Source organism: Rhynchophorus ferrugineus, unplaced genomic scaffold (assembly GCF_030347505.1).
Source record: "Rhynchophorus ferrugineus isolate W39M unplaced genomic scaffold, kcgeb_rfMv2 rfM1, whole genome shotgun sequence".
NCBI lineage: Eukaryota > Metazoa > Arthropoda > Insecta > Coleoptera > Curculionidae > Rhynchophorus > Rhynchophorus ferrugineus.
Genome location: NW_027472580.1, coordinates 3,836,985 through 3,860,251, shown reverse-complemented (window position 1 = coordinate 3,860,251; position 23,267 = coordinate 3,836,985). Strand labels below are relative to the sequence as shown.

At 32.4% G+C, this 23,267-nt stretch overlaps 2 protein-coding genes across 8 annotated transcripts in view; one reads left to right on the top strand and one right to left on the bottom strand.

Annotated features, from left to right (window-relative positions):
- The window catches only part of Ubr3 (Ubr3 ubiquitin ligase), a 209,657-nt gene that overhangs the window by 164,180 nt on the left and 22,210 nt on the right, over window positions 1–23,267 (top strand). For both annotated transcript variants that reach the window (XM_076413977.1, XM_076413986.1), the window contains exons 9-10: window positions 21,982–22,163; window positions 22,222–22,361. In XM_076413977.1, the coding sequence (XP_076270092.1) occupies window positions 21,982–22,163; window positions 22,222–22,361 (322 nt within the window). The remainder of the gene's footprint in view (window positions 1–21,981; window positions 22,164–22,221; window positions 22,362–23,267) is intronic.
- On the bottom strand, window positions 11,081–19,530 carry LOC143202483 (uncharacterized). Of its 6 annotated transcripts, none has more exons than XM_076414090.1 (11): window positions 17,907–18,032; window positions 13,826–14,150; window positions 13,492–13,767; window positions 13,242–13,386; window positions 13,043–13,180; window positions 12,769–12,986; window positions 12,492–12,712; window positions 12,195–12,433; window positions 11,686–11,827; window positions 11,477–11,630; window positions 11,081–11,417 (listed from the first exon to the last, which is right to left on the bottom strand). In XM_076414090.1, the coding sequence occupies exons 2-11, from the start codon at window positions 14,069–14,071 to the stop codon at window positions 11,253–11,255; spliced, it is 1,944 nt and encodes a 647-aa protein (XP_076270205.1). In that variant the 5' UTR covers window positions 14,072–14,150; window positions 17,907–18,032; the 3' UTR covers window positions 11,081–11,252. The 6 variants fall into 6 exon arrangements, with proteins under 6 accessions (XP_076270205.1, XP_076270180.1, XP_076270186.1 ...); XM_076414065.1 differs by lacking the exon at window positions 17,907–18,032 and adding an exon at window positions 15,840–15,980; XM_076414071.1 differs by lacking the exon at window positions 17,907–18,032 and adding an exon at window positions 15,840–15,961 and having other exon boundaries at window positions 13,826–14,167.

The window sequence follows — 23,267 nt, the reverse complement described above, 5'->3', positions numbered from 1 at the left end:
CTTTTGACCGGGTATGACATTTGGGATTAAACTGCAAAATGAGAAAATCACTACCGCGAAATTACTGTCAACTATTGGAATCATATCTTTTCAAAAAAAAAATTTCGTATGAAGGGGCATTCTCAACACTTAAACCTATTTCGGCTGGAGTTCCCCATGGTAGTTCAATCACTCCTGCATCTGCTTTTCATTGTTGGTATCCCAACAACCAAAGAAACAGTACATGAAATATTTACCAACGACACAGTTATCATGGCAAAATATGTATCCTTGTCTAATGCCGTAGAAAAATACAAGCAGCAGTGATCAGGATCTACAAATGGACTAGAGAATGGAAAGTACAGTCCATTTTTCGTTCGTAACGTTTAATTACGTAACTTGGCGGATGATCGATTCCTCAAGCAGAATCAACTAAACACCTCAGCATTCATCTCGATGGTTGGTTAACTTGGAAACATCATGTTAGACAAAAAACAGAGCAGATTAAACTCAAAGTGTGTTTAGTCGGATGATAGTCTCAACTTGGCCTAAAATCAAAGAAATTGTTCAGCCAGCTATAAAACATTAAACCAACTAGTAATCCATCGCAGCGAAAACAAAGTCCCACGACTAATTAGCAATACTTATCGCGATGAAGAGCTGTACGTTGACCTCGAAATCAAATGGATGTACGAAGTACAGCGGCGGCTTGAAAGTGAATGAGCTATCCGACCGCCCTCCACCAACGTAACTGCAGTACCTAATAAAGAAAGTGCAAATTCAATTCCATTTTGCTATCAAGCCGTTGACGTTAAGAGAAATATTCCAGCAGTTTCGTTCATCGTTCACTAATTTCATGAGCGTATCATAGACATATTTTTTCTTATTTTAAAAGACACAACCCTTTTTCTCTTTCAATAACGAACACAAGAAAAAATAATTGTCAAATTTGGCGCAGTGGTTCTAACGTTATGTGCGTACTTACATTTCGACGATTCGTTTTTATTTATACAGATATGATGTTTACAAAAACATTTAATAGCGTCGTCCGACTTAACAAATGAGTTGGGGCATTTTTAAATAAATATTTTGATATCAGTCGTTATTTTTTGAGTTGGTTATCAAATTCGGTTTGGCCATTTACCACAAGAGTGTGGTTTTTCCTCTGAGTAACATTCGGCATCTAAGTAAGTTTTAACCAAATTGATATAAATATCGCCGATTAATATAAACCAGATATCCTGTTTTTTTTTTAAACAAGGTTAAGTTTAGAAGATCAATAATATACTCTAGAAAGAGAGAATAATTGTGATAACAGTAATGAGACTTGTGAAGTCTACGAGGTTACTATTTATGTTTGGCGATGATATTTGTCTCATTAAACTTCATCTGACCTTCAAAATTGGAAGTTTGACCTTTATAACAACAACCTTCTTAAGAACGTTTTGTTATTTCAGCACATGTTATGTTGTTTATAGTGACTTGAAAATGTTGTCGTAGTGAAAGAATGGAATATTAACTCGTGAATATTTTCGTGCGATGATTCTTAACGGCTTTCGACGTGGAGCTTTGGCGATGCACCTCGTCCTTAACCACTGCGAAGCTTTGGTATATAGTAGGTGTACCGGAAAGTTATTTACCGGTTTTTCTAATAGATGTCGCTAGACTTAAATGTGCTATGTTATGATTTGACACATATATAATTTTAGTCTACTGACAGTAAGCTTCAAAACTATGCATGTTAAATTTTGCGGAAGTTACACAGTCATAGATTTATACCTCTTTGAAAATGTCAAGTTTCGAGCCTAAAAACGTACATTTGCGGGACCTATTACTTTTCTTAGTTAATCACAAGAAAACAAACCGCTGAAAGTCATCGTTGGTGGTAGGGACTTACGGTGAGCATGCTCTAACCCTAAAAACATCCGCGGAGTGGTTTCGAGAATTCAAATGTGGTGATTTCGATGTGCAAGAGGAAGAACGTTCTGGTAGACCGAAAAAGTTTGATGATGCGAAACTGCAAGAGTTATTGGATGAAGACCCAATCCAAACTCACAAACAATTATCAGAAGCGTTAAAGGTGGCCCAAGAAACTATTAGCGACCGATCAACTGAATGACAGTCAAATAGAAAATCGAAAAATCGTTTGCGAAATGATGTTTCAAAGTTATGATCGGAAGTCGCTTCTGCATCGAATAGTGAGGGCTGAGGCAAAGTGGATTTAGTTTGAAAACCCTAAACACAAAAAGAAATCACGGTTATCCCCTGCCGAAGCCGGTCGATCGACTTCAAGGCCAAATCGTGTTAGTTGCAAGACAGTGCTCTGTGTTTAGTGAGGTGTATTACAAACTGTTGCAGCCTGGTGAACAGATTTTCAAAGATGTTGAGATGCTTTAGAAATATTTCAGAATAACCTGTTGTAACAACATGTAAGGTATCAGTCTATTAAAATATTTGATTTCAAAAATATTTACATAATAATTCAGGACTGTACCAGATTACTAAAATATCACTCAAAGGTAAAAGTGCAACCTTGGAAAGTAGTGTAGAGAATAGTACGCTGGGGACAAAGGGTGTAAACGATACAATAGAACTACAAATCATCATCGGATGAAGTTATAAAATAGAAAATAAAATTGTTTAATTAAAAATATTTATAAATACAATGTATATACAAAACAATGAATAAACTGTTTTTAAAAAAATGTTTATTATTTCATACTATTATCAAAACCGATCACCGCAGGGGTATGGTTAGTTTTTTTTTTATATTATCCGAATAATTTTAACGGGAACATATATCAACGGATATTACAAAATATACATCCTGTACGTATCGTTTTAAAAATGTCCAACTACGTCCTAACAAATGACTGAAAAGTATGTTTTATGGTTGAGGGATTCACCGAATAATGTAAATTATATTATATCGTGACGATTTCGCAACATTTCAAAGGCCTTCCTGAAATGCACCACAATGATGAAACTCATAAATTGAGTTATGTTGTTGCATTCTTGTTCGGGGTTGTTACTTGTAAAGGGTACCATATTTACCAGACCTTATACCTCTTGCTTCTTATCAAGTTCTTATTTGTAAAGAGTTTTTGTTATCCTGCGATTAAGGATAAAGGATTTTGACGTTTTATAAGTGATTATTTCGATAAAATATCTGATAAAGAAACGACCTGATTATTCTAAAAATCTTGAAGATGAGAAATAGGAGTCTCCATTATTGATTGTAGTTAATGCCTTTGGATCGAGTGTTTAAGATATAAGACGTTAAATATTTAGATCTCATAGTCCCAAAGATCACATCGGCCTTTTCATATACAGTACCAAAGAAACCTTGCACTTAAAAGAAGGCATCCAAATTAATTTACTGTCTTGAAGCAGGTTAATATATTTTTGGAAAAAAAACGTTTTAGCTCTTAACATAATCCCTCAATAATCATGGCCCTCAAAATAGACGTTTGTTTCACTAATGACCTCTTTATTCGACCCAAACATCTGACCACCCAGCTATTTTTTAGATTTAGAAACACGAAATAGTCACAGGATGCGAAATCTGGTGAATATACTGGATGGGGTAGTAGTTCGTACTATAATAGTACGGTAGGAAAAAGGGTGTAAACGGGATAATAGAACCACAGATCATCATCGTATGAAATTTTGAAGCTAGAGGATAAAATTGTTTAATATAAATTTAAATAAAAATATAATATCTATTATTTGATAATATTATCAAAACCGATCACCGCAGGGGTATGGTTAGTTTTTTTTTTATATTATCCGAATAATTTTAACGGAAACATATATCAACGGATATTACAAAACATACATCCTGTATGTATCGTTTTAAAAATGTCCAACTACGTCCTAACAAATGACTGAAAAGTATGTTTTATGGTTGAGGGATTCACCGAATAATGTAAATTATATTATATCGTGACGATTTCGCAACATTTTAAAGGCCTTCCTGAAATGCACCACAATGATGAAACTCATAAATTGAGTTATGTTGTTGCATTCTTGTTCGGGGTCTTTACTTGTAAAGGGTACCGTATTTACCAGACCTTATACCTCTTGCTTCTTATCAAGTGCTTATTTGTAAAAAGTTTTTGTTATCCTGCGATTAAAGATAAACGATTTTGACATTTTATAAGTGATTATTTCGATAAAATATCTGATAAAGAAACAACCTGATTATTCTAAAAATCTTGAAGATGAGAAATAGGAGTCTCCATTATTGATTGTAGTTAATGCCTTTGGATCGAGTGTTTAAGATATAAGACGTTAAATATTTAGATCTCATAGTCCCAAAGATCACATCGGCCTTTTCATATACAGTACCAAAGAAACCTTGCACTTAAAAGAAGGCATCCAAATTAATTTACTGTCTTGAAGCAGGTTAATATATTTTTGGAAAAAAAACGTTTTAGCTCTTAACATAATCCCTCAATAATCATGGCCCTCAAAATAGACGTTTGTTTCACTAATGACCTCTTTATTCGACCCAAACATCTGACCACCCAGCTATTTTTTAGATTTAGAAACACGAAATAGTCACAGGATGCGAAATCTGGTGAATATACTGGATGGGGTAGTAGTTCGTACTATAATAGTACGGTAGGAAAAAGGGTGTAAACGGGAGAATAGAACCACAGATCATCATCGTATGAAATTTTGAAGCTAGAGGATAAAATTGTTTAATATAAATTTAAATAAAAATATAATATCTATTATTTGATAATATTATCAAAACCGATCACCGCAGGGGTATGGTTAGTTTTTATTATATTCTCCGAATAATTTTAACGGAAACATATCAACGGATATTGCAAAATATACATCCTGTACGTATCGTTTTAAAAATGTCTAATTAAATGGGGTAGCCCAACGTCGTTAATAGACGACAGCAGTGATACATGTAAAGTTACAGTAGGGGTATTGGAAAAAAATCGCTGACTTATCTTGATGCCCTCATATTTATTTTATTTAATAAACATGATCTTGAATAATAGCTTTGATGTTAATTTTGAAGAAACGGTGATGGTGATGTCAACAAAAATATAGAGAAAGTAATACAGATCCGCTTTTACGAAACAGATATATACTCTCTTTTGTACCTAATATATTAAAAAATATTTTTGAATACCTATTTGGTGTATTGTCGTAAACTTTTGTTTTTAAGCTAGACTTTTTTTAAAGAAATATTAGGTCGTTCAATAGGTTCCCCAAAATAGTCCGATAGTCGCAAAACAGTTGAAACATTCGATAGTCAAACAACTAGCGAATAGCAATTACTATTTTCAGTAAAATGAACGGTTCGACTGTTTTTTTTTCAATTCGTGATGTCACACGAAGGTATACGAACGCTTTCCTGTATAAATTGTGAGAGAGGAAATGGCGCAGATAATTGCTTGGGGCAGTTAATTTTATATGTGGTTATATTTTCCAACGGTAGTATAAGAAAGACGGTGATGTATAAATTCCTTCACGAACTTTAAAAAGCAAAACGAAAAAAAAATTACTGAATACTATAATAATAATAATACATAACATGCAATTTATAATTTAATTTTAAACGAAGTAGTATTACTTATATATTATATAATGTTCTGTGTATCTGTGAAAAGCAATAGAATTTTTCTCTGGAAAATGTTTTATTGTATTTTAATGTGTTAATTACTATTTTTAAATAATATACTATAATAAATATAGACAATACAAGAGAACTTAAACAAAACCTAAAAATAAAGATATACAATAACCATAAATACTATATAAAAATTAAACATATACCTAAACATAGAAAAAAAACAATCCATGACAATTAAAAAAACGATTTATTTATTATTGAACGGAAATATTTTTTAACAAAAATCGAGAGAGTAATCGAAATATTACGTATTATTGCTATAAATAACAGTCAAAATATTTTAGTATTTACCATTCCCATCTTTTTACCCTATTATATTAACAATCTTGAAAAATATCGTACCAAAATGCTATAATATTAATATGCAATATATTGTTATTTACAATCAAACTACTAAAAAAATCATAAAACTACATATATTATATATAAATCTATGTAAACATAAATTGGGTACATTTTTGTTAAGGTCGCGGCTATCACGACAGAGCCAGAACGTCAAAAATCAGTCGAATGAAACAACTAGAACCAAAAATAGTAACTAAAAGTACGACTGAAACAGTCGATTGTACATAGTAACAAAATCAGTCGAACCGAAAATATTCAAAGACTCAAAACAGTCGACTGAAACAGGCACTGGTAAAAAGTTGTCAATTACCAAACAGTCGATAGTCAATTTCAGTCGATAGTTCCCAAAACTAGTAAAAATTTAAAGTATAGATGACAATTGTCCATTTACCAGATACACCGGAAAGTTGTTACCAGTTTTTTCGCAAATAAAATACATAAAAATGTATGCCATCCTAAAAAACTGTTTGTCCTTTGTGAAAAACCATTAAGAGAGCCGCTTTCTAACTTCGAAATTAGCTGAGCAGCTAATACAGAGTTGTAAGCGCGTGTTCCATTAATGCGGAAAGTTGACAAGATCTGTCGGGTACGATAATACGTCCACGACTGTATATTTCATTTTTGAGATATTTCAGAATCCTTTTTCCGTCAACTTTTGTTTTCTTTGCACTCATTTTAATTAGCGTCTTGCTAACGGTGGCCTAATGTTCTATTTTGAAATACCTATGCCTCTACATAAATTGAAATAACAGCATCTTTTAATTTGATCATATGCTTTTAAAAATTGTATTCCTTTAAAAGCAATGTCTGGAAGTGGTATTAGGCCTCTTCGTGCGTTATCTTTATACTATTTGGCTCTATAATAATGCAAATATCATCTTCTATAATATATTGAAATAATATATAATAAATAATATGTGCGCCAATAAATATAATTTATTTATCAACTTATAAAAATTGCATTACAAAATGATATGAAGTATTTATTGCATGTTTATATTTAATACAAATGTGTAACTTTAAAATGTTTTTTACTATAGGAATAAAATTTTATTGTATATAGAAAAACAAATCGCTAACTAACAATCTACTTATGCCTATATGGCGAGTGCATTCGAATGCACTACTATTCTTTCAGAGTACTTCGCTCTAACACTCCGGATCACACATCAGTTTGTTGAACCGACGATGACTCGTAATGCATTATTCTGGAACCTTTCAGAAAAAATTCAGCAGTGACATATATGTTTATGAATTATTTCACCAGAGACTGAAATAGGGCCGATGGATCCTCCTAGTTATATACCTAGATTTAAGTTATTATAAAGACAAATTGTAGGTTAGACGGAAACGACTAGTAATATATTAGTTACATAATTTTAAAAAAAATGCTTTGTTACGCCACGTTTTCAACCACAATTCGACTTTATTAAGATGAAGGTGGAGGTTTCTCGTGGTGTGATGATATAATGGCTGTATTGTCAGCATATGTTGCAACAGCATTGTTTCTTGTGGTCGGTAGGTCAGCTGTTTACAATAGATAAATGTCTGTCTGTGAGGTATGATTTCAGCAGTTGAAAGTGCATATGGTGCAAAAGCTTTTTCAGTTTAACATGCAGTCCAGTGTGCCACACCTTGTCGAAGGCCTGAGACATATCGAGAAATACAGCGGAGCAATAAAAAGTATAATATAAATAAAATAAATTATCTTGATTTCATAATTTCTTCCTAATATTTCTGTTTAGACCCAACTTGCAATGTTTTGGTATATTTTTCGTCCCCTATAACATAATAAATGTAATATGCTAAATATTTTATAAACATCTTTCATTTTAAAATAATTAAAATAGTCACACCACAAAAAACGAACAGGACGTAGTAGGCGTTTTAGTCTATTTGGCATCAATGTAGCAGAAAACAAAGTCAAGTGGAAAAACTGCTTTGCATTTGAAAGTCCGAAGGATACCTTATAAAACTAAGCTGTTTGAAGAAATTTGAGAAACCCTATGAGAATATCATATGTTCCTGGCCATATTAACAGATATACAAAATAAGCTCTCAGAATATTTTGGAAAAAAGATGCAGAAATAGTTTTTGCAAAACAATTTCAAAAAAGGCTACTCTCTGCAAAAGAATGTAAAATTCCAGAACATGATCAACAAATACTACGGACTCTGGAGTCTTACAGGATTTCTATCTAAATGAAAATACAAAATATTTGCATGAAGCGAGCTCAGCGTAGTTTACCTTTTAAAACTAAATTATATAAACTATGAATGAATTTGAGTAACCATAAGAGAATGTTTTATGTTCCTGATCCTAATAATACATGAACAAATAAATCTAAAATCCCTCAGAATATTTCGGATTAAAGTAGCAGAAATAGTTTTCGTAAAACAATTACAAACATAAAACAAAAAAAGAGCACGAAAAATTGCCCGAGTATGATTAAGAAATAAACAGTAACCAATTAGGTACTCATGGACACTACCTACTCTGGAGTCTTATTGGATTTCGATCTAAATGAAAATAGAAACTATATACATGAAGCGAGCCCGGCGTAGTTTACCTTTTAAAACTAAATTATATAATCTGTGAATGAATTTGAGTAACCATAAGAGAATGTTTTATTCTCCTGGTCCTAATAACACATGAACAAGTAAATCTAAAATCCCTCAGAATATTTCGGAATAAAGTAGCAGAAATAATTTTCGTAAAACAATTACAAACATAAAACAAAAAAAAGAGCACGAAAAATTGCCCGAGTATGATTAAGAAATAAACAGTAACCAATTAGGTACTCATGAACACTACCTACTCTGGAGTCTTATTGGATTTCGATCTAAATGAAAATAGAAACTATATACATGAAGCGAGCCCGGCGTAGTTTACCTTTTAAAACTAAATTATATAATCTGTAAATGAATTTGAGTAACCATAAGAGAATGTTTTATTCTCCTGGTCCTAATAACACATGAACAAGTAAATCTAAAATCCCTCAGAATATTTCGGAATAAAGTAGCAAAAATAATTTTCGTAAAACAATTACAAACATAAAACAAAAAAAAGAGCACGAAAAGTTGCCAGAGTATGATTAAGAAATAAACAGTAACCAATTAAGTATTCATGAACACTACCAACTTCGGAGTCTTATTGGATTTCGATCTAAATGAAAATAGAAACTATATACATGAAGCGAGCCCGGCGTTGTTTACCTTTTAAAACTAAATTATATAATCTGTGAATTAATTTGAGTAACCATAAGAGAATGTTTTATTCTCTTGGTCCTAATAACACATGAACAAATAAATCTAAAATCCCTCAGAATATTTCGGAATAAAGTAGCAGAAATAATTTTCGTAAAACAATTACAAACATAAAACAAGAAAAGAACACGAAAAATTGCCAGAGTATGATTAAGAAATAAACAGTAACCAATTAAGTATTCATGAACACTACCAACTTCGGAGTCTTATTGGATTTCGATCTAAATGAAAATACAAACTATATACATGAAGCGAGCCCGGCGTAGTTTACCTTTTAAAACTAAATTATATAAACTGTGAATTAATTTGAGTAACCATAAGAGAATGTTTTATTCTCTTGGTCCTAATAACACATGAACAAATAAATCTAAAATCCCTCAGAATATTTCGGAATAAAGTAGCAGAAATAGTTTTCGTAAAACAATTACAAACATAAAACAAAAAAAAGAGCACGAAAAATTACCAGAGTATGATCAAGAAATAAACAGTAACCAATTAAGTATTCATGAACACTACCAACTTCGGAGTCTTATTGGATTTCGATCTAAATGAAAATAGAAACTATATACATGAAGCGAGCCCGGCGTTGTTTACCTTTTAAAACTAAATTATATAATCTGTGAATTAATTTGAGTAACCATAAGAGAATGTTTTATTCTCTTGGTCCTAATAACACATGAACAAATAAATCTAAAATCCCTCAGAATATTTCGGAATAAAGTAGCAGAAATAATTTTCGTAAAACAATTACAAACATAAAACAAGAAAAGAACACGAAAAATTGCCAGAGTATGATTAAGAAATAAACAGTAACCAATTAAGTATTCATGAACACTACCAACTTCGAAGTCTTATTGGATTTCGATCTAAATGAAAATACAAACTATATACATGAAGCGAGCCCGGCGTAGTTTACCTTTTAAAACTAAATTATATAAACTGTGAATTAATCTGAGTAACCATAAGAGAATGTTTTATTCTCCTGGTCCTAATAACACATGAACAAATAAATCTAAAATCCCTCAGAATATTTCGGAATAAAGTAGCAGAAATAATTTTCGTAAAACAATTACAAACATAAAACAAAAAAAAGAGCACGAAAAGTTGCCAGAGTATGATTAAGAAATAAACAGTAACCAATTAAGTATTCATGAACACTACCAACTTCGGAGTCTTATTGGATTTCGATCTAAATGAAAATAGAAACTATATACATGAAGCGAGCCCGGCGTTGTTTACCTTTTAAAACTAAATTATATAATCTGTGAATTAATTTGAGTAACCATAAGAGAATGTTTTATTCTCTTGGTCCTAATAACACATGAACAAATAAATCTAAAATCCCTCAGAATATTTCGGAATAAAGTAGCAGAAATAATTTTCGTAAAACAATTACAAACATAAAACAAGAAAAGAACACGAAAAATTGCCAGAGTATGATTAAGAAATAAACAGTAACCAATTAAGTATTCATGAACACTACCAACTTCGGAGTCTTATTGGATTTCGATCTAAATGAAAATACAAACTATATACATGAAGCGAGCCCGGCGTAGTTTACCTTTTAAAACTAAATTATATAAACTGTGAATGAATTTGAGTAACCATAAGAAAATGTTTTATCTTCCTGGTCCTAATAACAGATAAAGAAATAAATCTAAAATCTCTCAGAATATTTCGGAATAAAGTGGCAGAAATAGTTTTCATAAAACAATTACAAAAATAAAACAAAAAAGAGTATGAAAAAATTACCAGAATATAAACAAATCACTAGTGGCCCATTGGAAACTCATGAGCATTACCTAAGGGTTGGAAATTCCAAAACAAATAATTTGTTATTAAATTATTTACTACAATCACAGTACAAAAAGTTGCATCAACTAAATGATATAGAATAAATATAAACAAAATATATTACATGCATATTTTTACAAAGTATTCTTCATTATGGTAAGTTGTTAAATGATTATTTTGTTGACTTAACAATACTGTAATCGTTAGAACTATTTCACTTCTATGACTTTATGTTTCACGCGCGGGAATACTGCCTTCAAATATTTACTGACATCAAATGTGATAATTTTTGGTGTTATAAAGCCACCAAAATTCGGCCTTCCTTTGTGGAATACTCCGGCGCCAGATAAAGGCACGGGGTTCAGTTGTTCAAGCTACAGGAAACAAATATTGAAAGTCTTTATTTAAAATGTCTACGTATCATATCGCATACCTTTTGAGCATCAAAAAATGGCACGGTGGTTTGAGCTGCATCTCTATCTATATCTGTATTGACAAATTCGACGTACTGATCGCTTTTTGACGTTGGAATGGAGGGATTCGGCGACCGTATTGGTATGTCTGGACGAGACAAGTGCAATTTGGATCTAGATAATATTTCATAATTATGATAATTAAGTATGGGGCTTAATGAAGACTTACCGAGGTTTTCGCGGAGCTGCATCAGTGTTCGGATTATCTTTCCAGCTGCAGTGGTCGGGCTTCAGTTTCCCAGTATCAAAATCGAATTTGGTGGTGTATATCTCGAAATTTAAGTGCGATCCAATTTCTTTAAATCTCACACCTGTATAAATATACTGTGTTAAGTAAACAGTGGCTTTTAGGGTAGATAAGATTAAGTAACTGAAGCCTAATAAGCAAAGGTAAAAGGTGGTTAAAAACCACAAAATCAGATGAATACTATGCCTATGAAAAGTATCTTAGACGAAACTATATCAAATTTTATGGGCTCTGAAACCTCTGAATCTAAAAGAAGCCAGAAGAAGGAAAGAAGGTGGCAAAATATTTGGATGTATGAGATGGTTGTTTTAAAAGTATATTTGTTTTCTACTAGAAAGGGCCAAGAGGAAGGAGTTCTAAATATATTTTTCAATTATGTAGTTACGGATAAAGGAATCCCATATAAAATAATGGTAAACGACCTTTCTTACCTGTAACAACATAACCATCATCGGCTTCGAGATCGTCCAGATCCATAGCCCTTTTTTCCCAAGTTAATGTGTGATAATCCTGTCCGTTAAAGACCTTTCGATCGGTTATTTTATAGTCTTCAACTGGCTTCCACTTGATGGTGCTGGCGTTGACCTGTAACCTAGGCAGCAATTGCCCCTCTTGAATCTGCAGATGGATGATGCGATTCTTTTTGACGAATCTTAGGCCTGTGACGACCCTTTAATATCGAAATCGTTGAATTTACGACTAATACAAGAAAAATCACATTGTCTTACATATTGTTGTCAATATCTGAAATAACTGATCGCATATTAATGTATCTGTCAGACATGGGGCCCTGTTCGTCGCACAAACAAAAACAGTACGAGCAATGCCAGAAGAGCCATCGCCACCAACTGTCCACTTTGGTGGTTCCGTAATTGCATCCCTGTTTTCTTCCGAGCACTCTTCCGTTCTCAAACTCGATATATTCGTAACGTCTTTGCGACAGAGGATTCTAAAAATAGTTTAACGTTATCTTGCATGTAGTTCCAAACGTAACGTACAACGTACAGCGTTGCAGATCCACATATCAGAATCGAAGAATTGACAATTAATTATTTTTCCGCTGCAAGATCGTTGTTGTCTACAGTACAAATTTTGGTAACACCCATGACTTTTTGTATAAGTATATTCAGCACAATTTTCTCTGCAGGTGCCTTCAGGATTGAGATCAACTTCATTCTGTACGTATCCTTGTAGTAAATTGGTTATCTCCACGTAGGTATCTCCTAAAACCACCACGATATTACCGTTAAGATTATCTCAATGTGTGTTATCTCAATACCTTTAACGTGTTTCCTGGGATCACAGTTCCAGTAATCCCTTCGAGTTGTCTTGAGTACATTATTAATTTTTTCCAACGCTTCTGTAGTGCGTTCTGCATATCGGGATTCGCTATAGCTTACTTCTTCGGAGAAATTTCCTGTATATAAAACAATTTTGGTTTTTAATGTAATGACTTGGCTTTCTCTAGCGTTATATACCTTTTCCATGCAGCCTTAAGACCATATATGAAAATTGTATCATGGTGTAGCCTTTCAGTCCGGTGAGTGCAATAGCATTGTAGAGATTATACAAGACCTGTTGGGGACTCTGCTTAGTGTTGCACCTCATATCGCCTTCAACTTCCTGTCAACAAAATGAATATAGAGGAAGTTTATATTTCAAAAAATTAGGAAATTTGCGTTTTTTTATAAGTTCTTATAGACATTTCAAGATCATTAGGATCTTTACCTTCCCAGCCGACTGAAATAAATTCCTCTCCAAACTACCGTGAATCCGTACCAATGCCGCCTCGACATTATTGGCGGAATCGAAGAGAACGGTGTCGGCTAAATCGAGCCAGGCTTGTTTCGGCGAGGGTATACGTCCCGGGGCCGTCTGTTGACGCTGGAACCTCCGGAACGACTCGTAGAGGGCGAAGACGGCTCGAAGGTCCGCGTAGGCCAGTTGCAAGGCCCACACGTTATTTAAGCTGTCGAGACCGTAAGTGAAATCGTGGTCGAAATTCTTTAAAACGAAGTCGAGTTGGTTTAGTCGGAATTTGAAGTTAGTTTACTACGAGTACCTTCTGTATCAGATCTCCGAAAGCTTGGTATCTCGCTATGAGTTCTACTTCGGGCGCATCCGTTTCCCGTTGAACTAAGTTATCGTTTAGTGCGTTCTCGTCGGTAAAGGACCACAGTTCTTTCTGCAGTTCGAAGAAATCATAACGCAATCGATCGACCAGGAGTAGATGAGGAGACACAGACGATGCTTCATAACAAGCCACGTACGCTCCGATCACTAAGAGATTTGTTATGAACGCCCGCATGATTAATACAGGAATGTTATTGGAAAGCTCGCTGGTTTACGATTGATAACAGCAGCATACCTTTAAATGGTCAATTTTTCTAAAAAATATGCGAACCTATATTCAAAATCGATTATAATCGGTAATAAACAAATATACATATTATATATAGGGTAGACCATGGTTGGTTTATTTTTGAAGTCGTAAGTCTCTTCTGCTAAAAAATGTTTGCTGGATTTTCACCTCGAATATTAAATAAACAAACAGGACTGATAGAAATGTCATTGCATCCTAAGATAGTGTTTATCTGCTATAGATCTTGAGTTGTTGACTTAAAAAATGGCAGCAGCGTTACGGTAAACAGAATGCACCACAGATACATTATAACTGATATATTGAGGGTGCTGTTAGCCGAGATTCAAACATGAGTGTTGTTTGAATCCAACTAGATATGGTAGCAGCTATAAAACTATTACTTCTGTCGATTAGAATGAGTGGTTGTTAGCAGATAGTTGAAAGAAGCATATAAGGAACAAGAAACACTCCAAAACAATTATTAACAACAAAATCAGACTAACAAAAATACAATAAAAACATATTTTATGCAGGTATGAGTCTGGTTTGAATTCAACAGGATATGACAACAGCTATAAAACTATTACTTCTATGTCTATTAGAATGAGTGGTTGTTAATAAATAGTTGAAAGAATCAGATAATGAACAAAAAACACTTCAAAACAATTATTAAAATGCTGTGAGTACCTGTTACAACGAAGTGTTTCGACAACTATATAAATAAATGAAAGCAGAATAACAAATAGAGACAAAATAAAGTTATATAAAATTCAGTAATATAAATAAAAACGAAAAGAAATATTACAGTAAAAATATATTTTATGCAGGTAGTTGGGCTGTCTCTATATCAACAAACCACAATGGACCAATGCACCAGCATTTTGAGTATTAAATTGATAGGGTTTTCTAGAAATAGTCGAAAGTTAAATTTAAATAAAACAGCAATCATTTAAAACAATAAAAACCGAACAGATGGTCCACTCTATAAATAATATATGCTGTAACATCACTGTCGGTTCATTGTTACAATACCATATTTAAAATTCCACTTCCTACAAAAGTTTTGCATCTAGTTCTGCATAATAGATTAACAGCAGATACAAAAAATGTGAAGGTCGCTGGAGTCTTTTCTAAGAACTATTACCACCGTAATATTATTTTCATCTCGCAAAACGAACATAACATATTGTATTTCAATATTTTTATTGGATAATTTTAAAGTTAACCTGAAATGACATTAAACAATTCCAACCAATGAATAAAACGGTGATCCGTCTCTTTCCTGATTAAAAATGTTTATATGCCCAACTTACATAACAATATTTATTATCGCTCATTATTTTTTGTTCTACGTCTGTTATTTTAGATCGTAAAAACAATTAGTTTTTATTAGAACAGTTCAAACAATTTGGTTACTCTGGCGTTTTTAGCTCATTAATGGTTATTAACAGAATTCTAGAAAACAAGCGTACGTTGCAATGTGAATTTCTTCACACTGATATCATTTAAACAGCGATTGGTTAATAGTTCGAAGTCACTTTATTTATCGGTATTGGTAAATACTCCCTTTCTAATAAAACTGCAATTATGATTGCAACAATGAACACAACAAGGAAATATAGGCACACCGTTCAACACAACTTTCTTTTCACAAAGAGAACTAGTTAAAAATATTTATAAACGACGGTGTGTTGACTTTCGTGGAAAAACTGACCTCTATGCTTGTTATTCTTCACGGCGCGCACGTTTACTAAAGGTAATACCAGTAAACTGACCAAAAGTAACGTCAATACGTCCGAACTAACACGACACTGAATGACGACAAAGTATCAAGCTTATTAACCGTTCCAACTCGACAGATAGAGAGAGAAACAACACGAAGAACCAAGAGAAAACGATTCGAGCACGTTGGGATTTACTTATAACGGTGGCAACTTCGACCAATCACTTGCTTTCGGGCGATTGGTCAATCGTTTGTCTGATTATTACAGGGGGTTAAGGTAAACTGTACTGAAATATTAACTATTTTAAGGAATTAGCAAAATATTTTTAGAATAGAATTGCAATTTCACCAATATTCATTTTTATCACTTTAATTAATAGAAATTTATTTATTTAAAATGGTCATATCATAGGAATGACATCTGTCAACAATATAACCTTACAGTATCAGATATTTCGTATCCGTATAGCATATTTTGATTGTATAAATTTTGAGTCTAGTAAGCATCATTTGCGACGAAATTTTATCTTATTTAATTTGAACAAATCTTCGCCCTGAAGTAATTCAAAAGAAATCATTTGATTGTCGCCAAGGCCTATATAAGATATTTAAACCTATTTTTAGTAGTACAAATGATTTTCTTCAAATGCTTAAGTTTGCAGCTTTCTGATTTAACATTATTTATTTCTGACTAATATTGGCCTTAAAAATCTGATTTAATAAGTCAATTTGTATCGAACTTGACATTACAATTATTTATTTATAACGTTAGAACTTCGCAATGTTGCCGCATTAATTTAGAATCTTGGTTTACAACGTTTGCTGGTTTGTAACCAAATACCAACACAAATCAAATTTTATACACTGATTCAGTTACATGTTCCGACGCATCAGACATCATTCAGTCTCTTTTTTAGTAATGTAAACCCGCTCTGAGCTTAAAACGAGTTTTGCATTTTTTTATAGTGACTGTCATCTATGACGTTTATTGGCTATTTTATTGAACTTCACGTACTATTTTTATCATCTTATTTTAGTAGTTCAAATAATTTCCTTAAAAAACAACCATTTTTAATTTACATTTTTCACACTAATTCACAGTATAATTGACATTATATGTAGCATGGACGCTTAACTTATAAGTTTTTAAATTTACAATTTTCGGATTTCAATGTTACTTATTTCTTACCACTACAAATAATCAGAACATCATAACAACCAAATAGAAAGCATATTGTCATAAATATTGAGACAAGATAAGTTGAATTATTATTAATTAATTAAGTTGAAGTTGAAAATTTCCGATTTTTCTGATTTTTTGCTAATCCTAACATTAAATTTCAAATATTATATTATGTGTCAAAACACTTATAATTGTATTACCGGCTTACTTATCCTGGCATTGAATATTCGTACAAATATTTATCTAATAGTATTTTAATATAATGTATTTAAGAATTAGAGAACCAAGGTCCAATTAATATTAAACAAATAATTAATATGTCATAAAAATGTATGACTCTTAGTTGAACTAACTAATTTTGTTTATACCGTTCTATCTATATTTAAGTTAGGTTATGTCTTAGTGTAATTTTATTTAAGATGTTCTAACTTCTTCTTTGAGGATTAATTCAAAGAGAATAATACATTTGCATTTTTAATATAACATAACCCACCCTCTTCTATGCTTTGACGCATCATCAGATTGTTTTTTGGTAGTTCATATGTCATTCCTACAACGACAGATTGATTTTAAAATTAGCAGTTTTGTTCCAAGAACAACGGTAAACAAACTTTCTGTTTAAGTAGCACAGATTGCTAATAATTCTTCGTATTACCAATCATATGAATATTTCTATTATAAAATCCACCAGAATTTTTAGAATACAAAGAGAAACAATATTGTTACAATTTTAATTAGTAATTAAATAACCAAGGACAAATTAATATCCACCTCCTACATGTTACTAGGTATCGCATCAGTATCACGCTTAATACGACATTACCTTTGTTCAATGATTATTTATTTATTAATGGTATAACAATTCGTGTACTCACCATTAGATTCTTTTTTAGAAGATTGAATAGTCCCGCTTCGCTGATTTCATCCCCATCTTGCACCACAAAACGGTGGATTCGTTCCAATAAATTGATTATCGAATTGGATTCGTGTGATATGACATTCGAGGCGAAATCGTCCAACGTCAAACGCTCGTAATTATCGTGCTTGGTGTATTTCTGCATCCTGAGATAGCTTGTTTCGATACGTCCGCGATAATCGAGCAAATCATTGAGCCTGAGCTCTAAACGAACTCTTTCTGGTAAATTATAGAGTAACGTTGTCATGGACGCTGTACCTATAATATATAAAATACGATGAGTAAAAGAAATTATGTTTATGTCAAACGTATTTAAGGCGCCTACTACGATTTTAAGGATTCATCAAATCTCCTTTAAATTATCATAAAACTTTACTGATAGAGCTACTAATCTTAACGCCATAATAGGACATACCATTAAGTAATAACAAATATAGTCAATTTTAAAATAAATAATGAACGGTGATTGAGATAATATTACCGTTTATGTTAAAAATACTGTGAAGACAATTGTAAATATAAAATACTTGTTTGGTATGTCATACATATTTAACGTCAACTATACATCTATTTGCAATAACACTGGCCAACATGAAAATTAAACGCTTCCTTTTATATAACTAATATAAACTAATATTGATATTAAAAATAAGGACTATTTGTAATCAATTTTTCCTCGAAATAATTAAATAATATTACTAGTACGTTAACAATGAATTATGCCCTACGTTATAATAAATAAAACAAGATAATATAATTATTTACGTTATAATTTTTTTAAAAATTTTAATTCATGGCTAAGATGATATGTATATTTATCAAATACTTAACTCGTCAAGAGCAGATAAGATCTAAGGGGAATTATCTGTTTTTGTATAATACATGGTATTTTTGGGCTATTTTTAATCGCAAATAAAAGATTATACTAAACAAATAATATTTTTAAAAAATTGTTATGATTATTTTTAAATATGAATAAATCTTATTATATATGTGTGTCAAATGGTTAAAAACCATTTTTTTTAATTAAAAATGCATAGCCTTGACTAAAACCTGTTGTTCCATTCACTAAGAATTATTCATTTCGTTCCATTATCTCACAAATAGTGTTGTTTTTTAACACATTAACAAAGAGTGTAGTCCTTACCTATTTCGTCAATTCTACTGGTCAACTCGGACAATCTGTTATTGATTCGGTCGATTCTCCCAAACAATTTGTTTTCGGTTTTGTGTAACAATGGCAACGGTACGTCGTTGAAGTCGATGTTTTGGTCGACAAAGTCCCAAGCCTTCGCCAAAGTTACCGTAATTTCCGTGGCGGTATTTATAATATCCAATACCATAGAAAGGCTGCCAGCACCTATACGGCATTGAAAACACAGCACCATAACCACAAATATCGCAACAGGTCTTGCCATGTTCCCTAAGTAAATCCGATAAATTCCAGGGGTGAATATTTACGAGATATACTTAAATACATTAGCGCACGATAACTGACATCCGAACTTTCCCCAAACTCGCGACAGACAAAATGTCGGTGGACTCTCTCGTGTGCCGACCGCTCACGAATTACGCCGAAACTGTTCATTCGTTGCCGATCAAATTGAAAGGATTTGATGGTATAGTTGAGGAATTATAACTAAGTTGATTATAATTAATATACTTTTTTAAGCATTCAGTTGTAAACTGAGATAACATTTTTAATACAACGGGTGGCCAAATTATTAGAGACAATATTCTGATTATTTAATTTTCTAGTTTAATTGTATTTCTGTTATATATTTTTATTTCTGTAATCTATTGGGATCATAAAAACTACAAAAAATATACAAAACAGTTTTATAATCTTCGTTTTGGTAATTTTAATATTATTGAAAAGTAATAGAATTAATGTTAATATTTAGTGATTCCACCCTTTACAATAATAAGAGGATATGTTCTCAAACATATTTTCGCATCTTTCTAGAGTTTGGACCTGTGATCTCATTATATGATCAGATTTTCAATTAACTGCTGCTTGGTGGCAATCACTTGCAATCGCCCGTTTGGTGAGTTCCCAGATGTTTTCTCTGGGATTCATGTCTGGTTAATTCTCTGATTCTCTGGCCGAAGCAAAACAGCAGTCATCCCTCCAAATATGCAATAACACTTCTGGCTTTGTGACACGATATCGAATCATACATTAAGCTGTGGTATTAACCGGATTTCTAGTAGTCGCTTGTATTGCTCTTGTTTCATTTTACCTTCTACAATGTATATTGCCTAGCCCATTAATGTCGTTTCTTTTTCATGCTGTCGGTTAGGCGTGTTTTTTTTTGGAAGGCCGCCGTCCCATTAGATTATCTTCAGCCAACCGCCTTCGCATTGCCCTTTCCAAAATCTTTATGCATTCGTCGTTTATTATTGTACGATTTTCGAAACAGATGTTCCTGATTTTTCGATCGGTAGGAGGTGTGATAATTCTTTTTCTACAGCATTTGACAATACGATATGCTCCAAGGATCTTTTTCTTAACAATTTTAATTTTAATTCTATTGACGACAGACTTTAAAATTCAAGCAATCGCTGTTATCTCTCTCTGGGAATGTGTGGAGTGCAGTAACAACGTTTGTATCTCTATATTTTCTTGGTGACATGTCCAAAGCCTTACCCATCAAAAAAAATTGAAAATATAATCGCGTCAAACCATTAAAATGTAAATTCGTAGACGAAATATAGCAAAAGTATTATTATACGGAGCATTACTTACCGTTTGATTGTTTTAGACAAATCTGTTAAAAGTAATGTTAATAGTAGTGTTAAAGTTTTAAGAGACAATGACTCAATAGGAAAAAAGTCACAAATGACATGACTCGTGTATACTGTGTTACCACTTCACAAAAACAGTAATAATGTTACCAGTGCTTATTCAAGATAAAATAGTTATAATATTCAAACAAATATAATAAACTATAAATTACATAAGTAGTAATACTGTTCTAATAATTTGGTCACCTACTGCATATAATGTTATGTGTAATACAAAATATTATTTAATATCCAATAATATTAGATTCCGTGAATATACCTATAATATAACTATATATACCATACGCCTGGAAATAGTTAATCAGGTGCTGATTTTAAATCGTTGAAACTCAAACCAACACAACAGCACCATATTTCTTCAAATCAAACGGAAAAACTACTATTACAACATAATATCCGGATTATTATAAGAAATATCTTGGATATATGCAGATTGGAGAACTATATATGCATTTATTGTGAATATAAGATTTAATTATTTATTTATTACATTGTAACTTATTGTTGCCGACTAACGTACAATTTGTCTTTGCAGTAACTTAAATCTAGGTATATATCTAGGAAGACCCATCGACCGTATCTTAATCTCTGATGTAAATGGGATTGAATGAAAGTGAATATATTGAATTGGAATTAACTATAACCTCTTTGTTCGCCTATTTAAGGTGGCGGGTATAACACCCCCATTGTGAAAGCATACTGTATCTACCAATAACCTTCCCTCCCGCATAATAGACAATCTTATGGGTTATCGTAAGCACTAAATAAAATAGAGCCCAAGCAGCGGTATTAGAACGTGATCAAACAATGACCCTCACTCTGTCAGAGAATCCCAAACATACCGTCATAAATCTAAAAAATAACAGATATTATAGATTATAAAATTTTCTAAATATAATTAAAAATGTATCTATTTTATTTCCCTGACATCCTGAACAATAATTGGCGTCTGAATAACTCAATAATACTAAATAGAAAAGTGTTATTGTATGTACAGAAATGTCAAAACCATCGAAATTAATAGTTAGGTTAGGTTGTTTATACTTTACATTTTGACCAATAGATGTCTCTAATCAAATATCATTTATTACTTATCATATTTTAAAGAAACTTCTGATTAAACATTTAATACTTTTTTACATAAGTACTTTTTTTGAAAACTTGAACTTTTTTGAAAATGTATTATTATAATTAGACATTTTATTAAAATAGTATATTTGTTTCAGGTTGCATTTTACGAAATACTCAACGGACTCTGGGTGCGAAATGGTTTACAGATTAAGGGTCAGGCCATGACCTACATCCAGTGTAACTTCTGCAACTCAATGGTTGACGCTGATTTGTATTTACTGCAGATATGTTGTACGAGAGTTAACACTGAACGATTCATCAACATGGTTATCGATCAGTAAGTCTAGAGGCGCATACGCGTAGGAACTTAATGACTAACGTTTTTTTTTCCGCAGATTTCACATCAAGGAGTTTATGAGTTTAATACCTTTTCGATCACATCAGAATCCGTTCTTTGAGGGGGAACATGACACGCCCATGTTGGAGAGCTGTCTCATGTTCTTAGCCACTTTAATTAGCGTCAGAACAAATCTAGGTAAAGTATAATTCGGAATCGCGTTAGAAGCGGAAGGGAAAAATATGGTGCGTCATCACAGATAATCATAGACCGCTGTTCGTTGGAGTATGCGAAAACTTCCTGAAATAACGAAATATTTAAACAAGCAATAAAAATAAACAACAATCTCTTAGGTTCTCTCTGGTAACGTATTACGAACTAGTTCTGGAGAATCCCGCATGCGCGCAAGGATTTGAATTTGCAATGTTGCCAGTTGTTGAAAATTATACGCATATTTGAAGAATATAATATAAATAGAATAAATCATCTAGAATTCACAAGTTAAACTAATATGAATCTCGAACAAATCGAACACATGAGAACAAATCTTCGATATGCAAAAACAGCATGGAAATCCCTCTCTCAATTCATTCAATAAAAACAAAGAATGCAATTCAAATCAATATGTATTAAGCCTCATACTGTCCTCCATTTATTATAGTTACATAAAATCATAAAATCATCTGGATAGGTACTCAGAAACTAAGATTGTGCTTTATATGATCACTTAACACCCATCCTGTATTTTTCACCTTATTTACCCAGAAAATATTTAAAAAATCCACAAAATGATTTTGAATGACCGTAAATTGAAATTGAATGAGATAGTAATAGTAAGTGAACATGTACATCATATCATTCACGAATATTTGGGAATAAGAAAACTCTGTGCAAAGTGGATGCTGCACAAGCTCACTTTTGACCAAAAACAACCACGATTGATGATTCGGAGCAGTGTTTGAAGATGATCACGCGTAATAAACTCGAGTTTTTGCGTCAATATGTGACAATAAATGAAACATGGCTCCATCATTTCACTCCGAAGTCCAATCGACAGTCATCCGAGTGGACTGCACACGATGAACCCGCTCTAAAGCGTGGGAA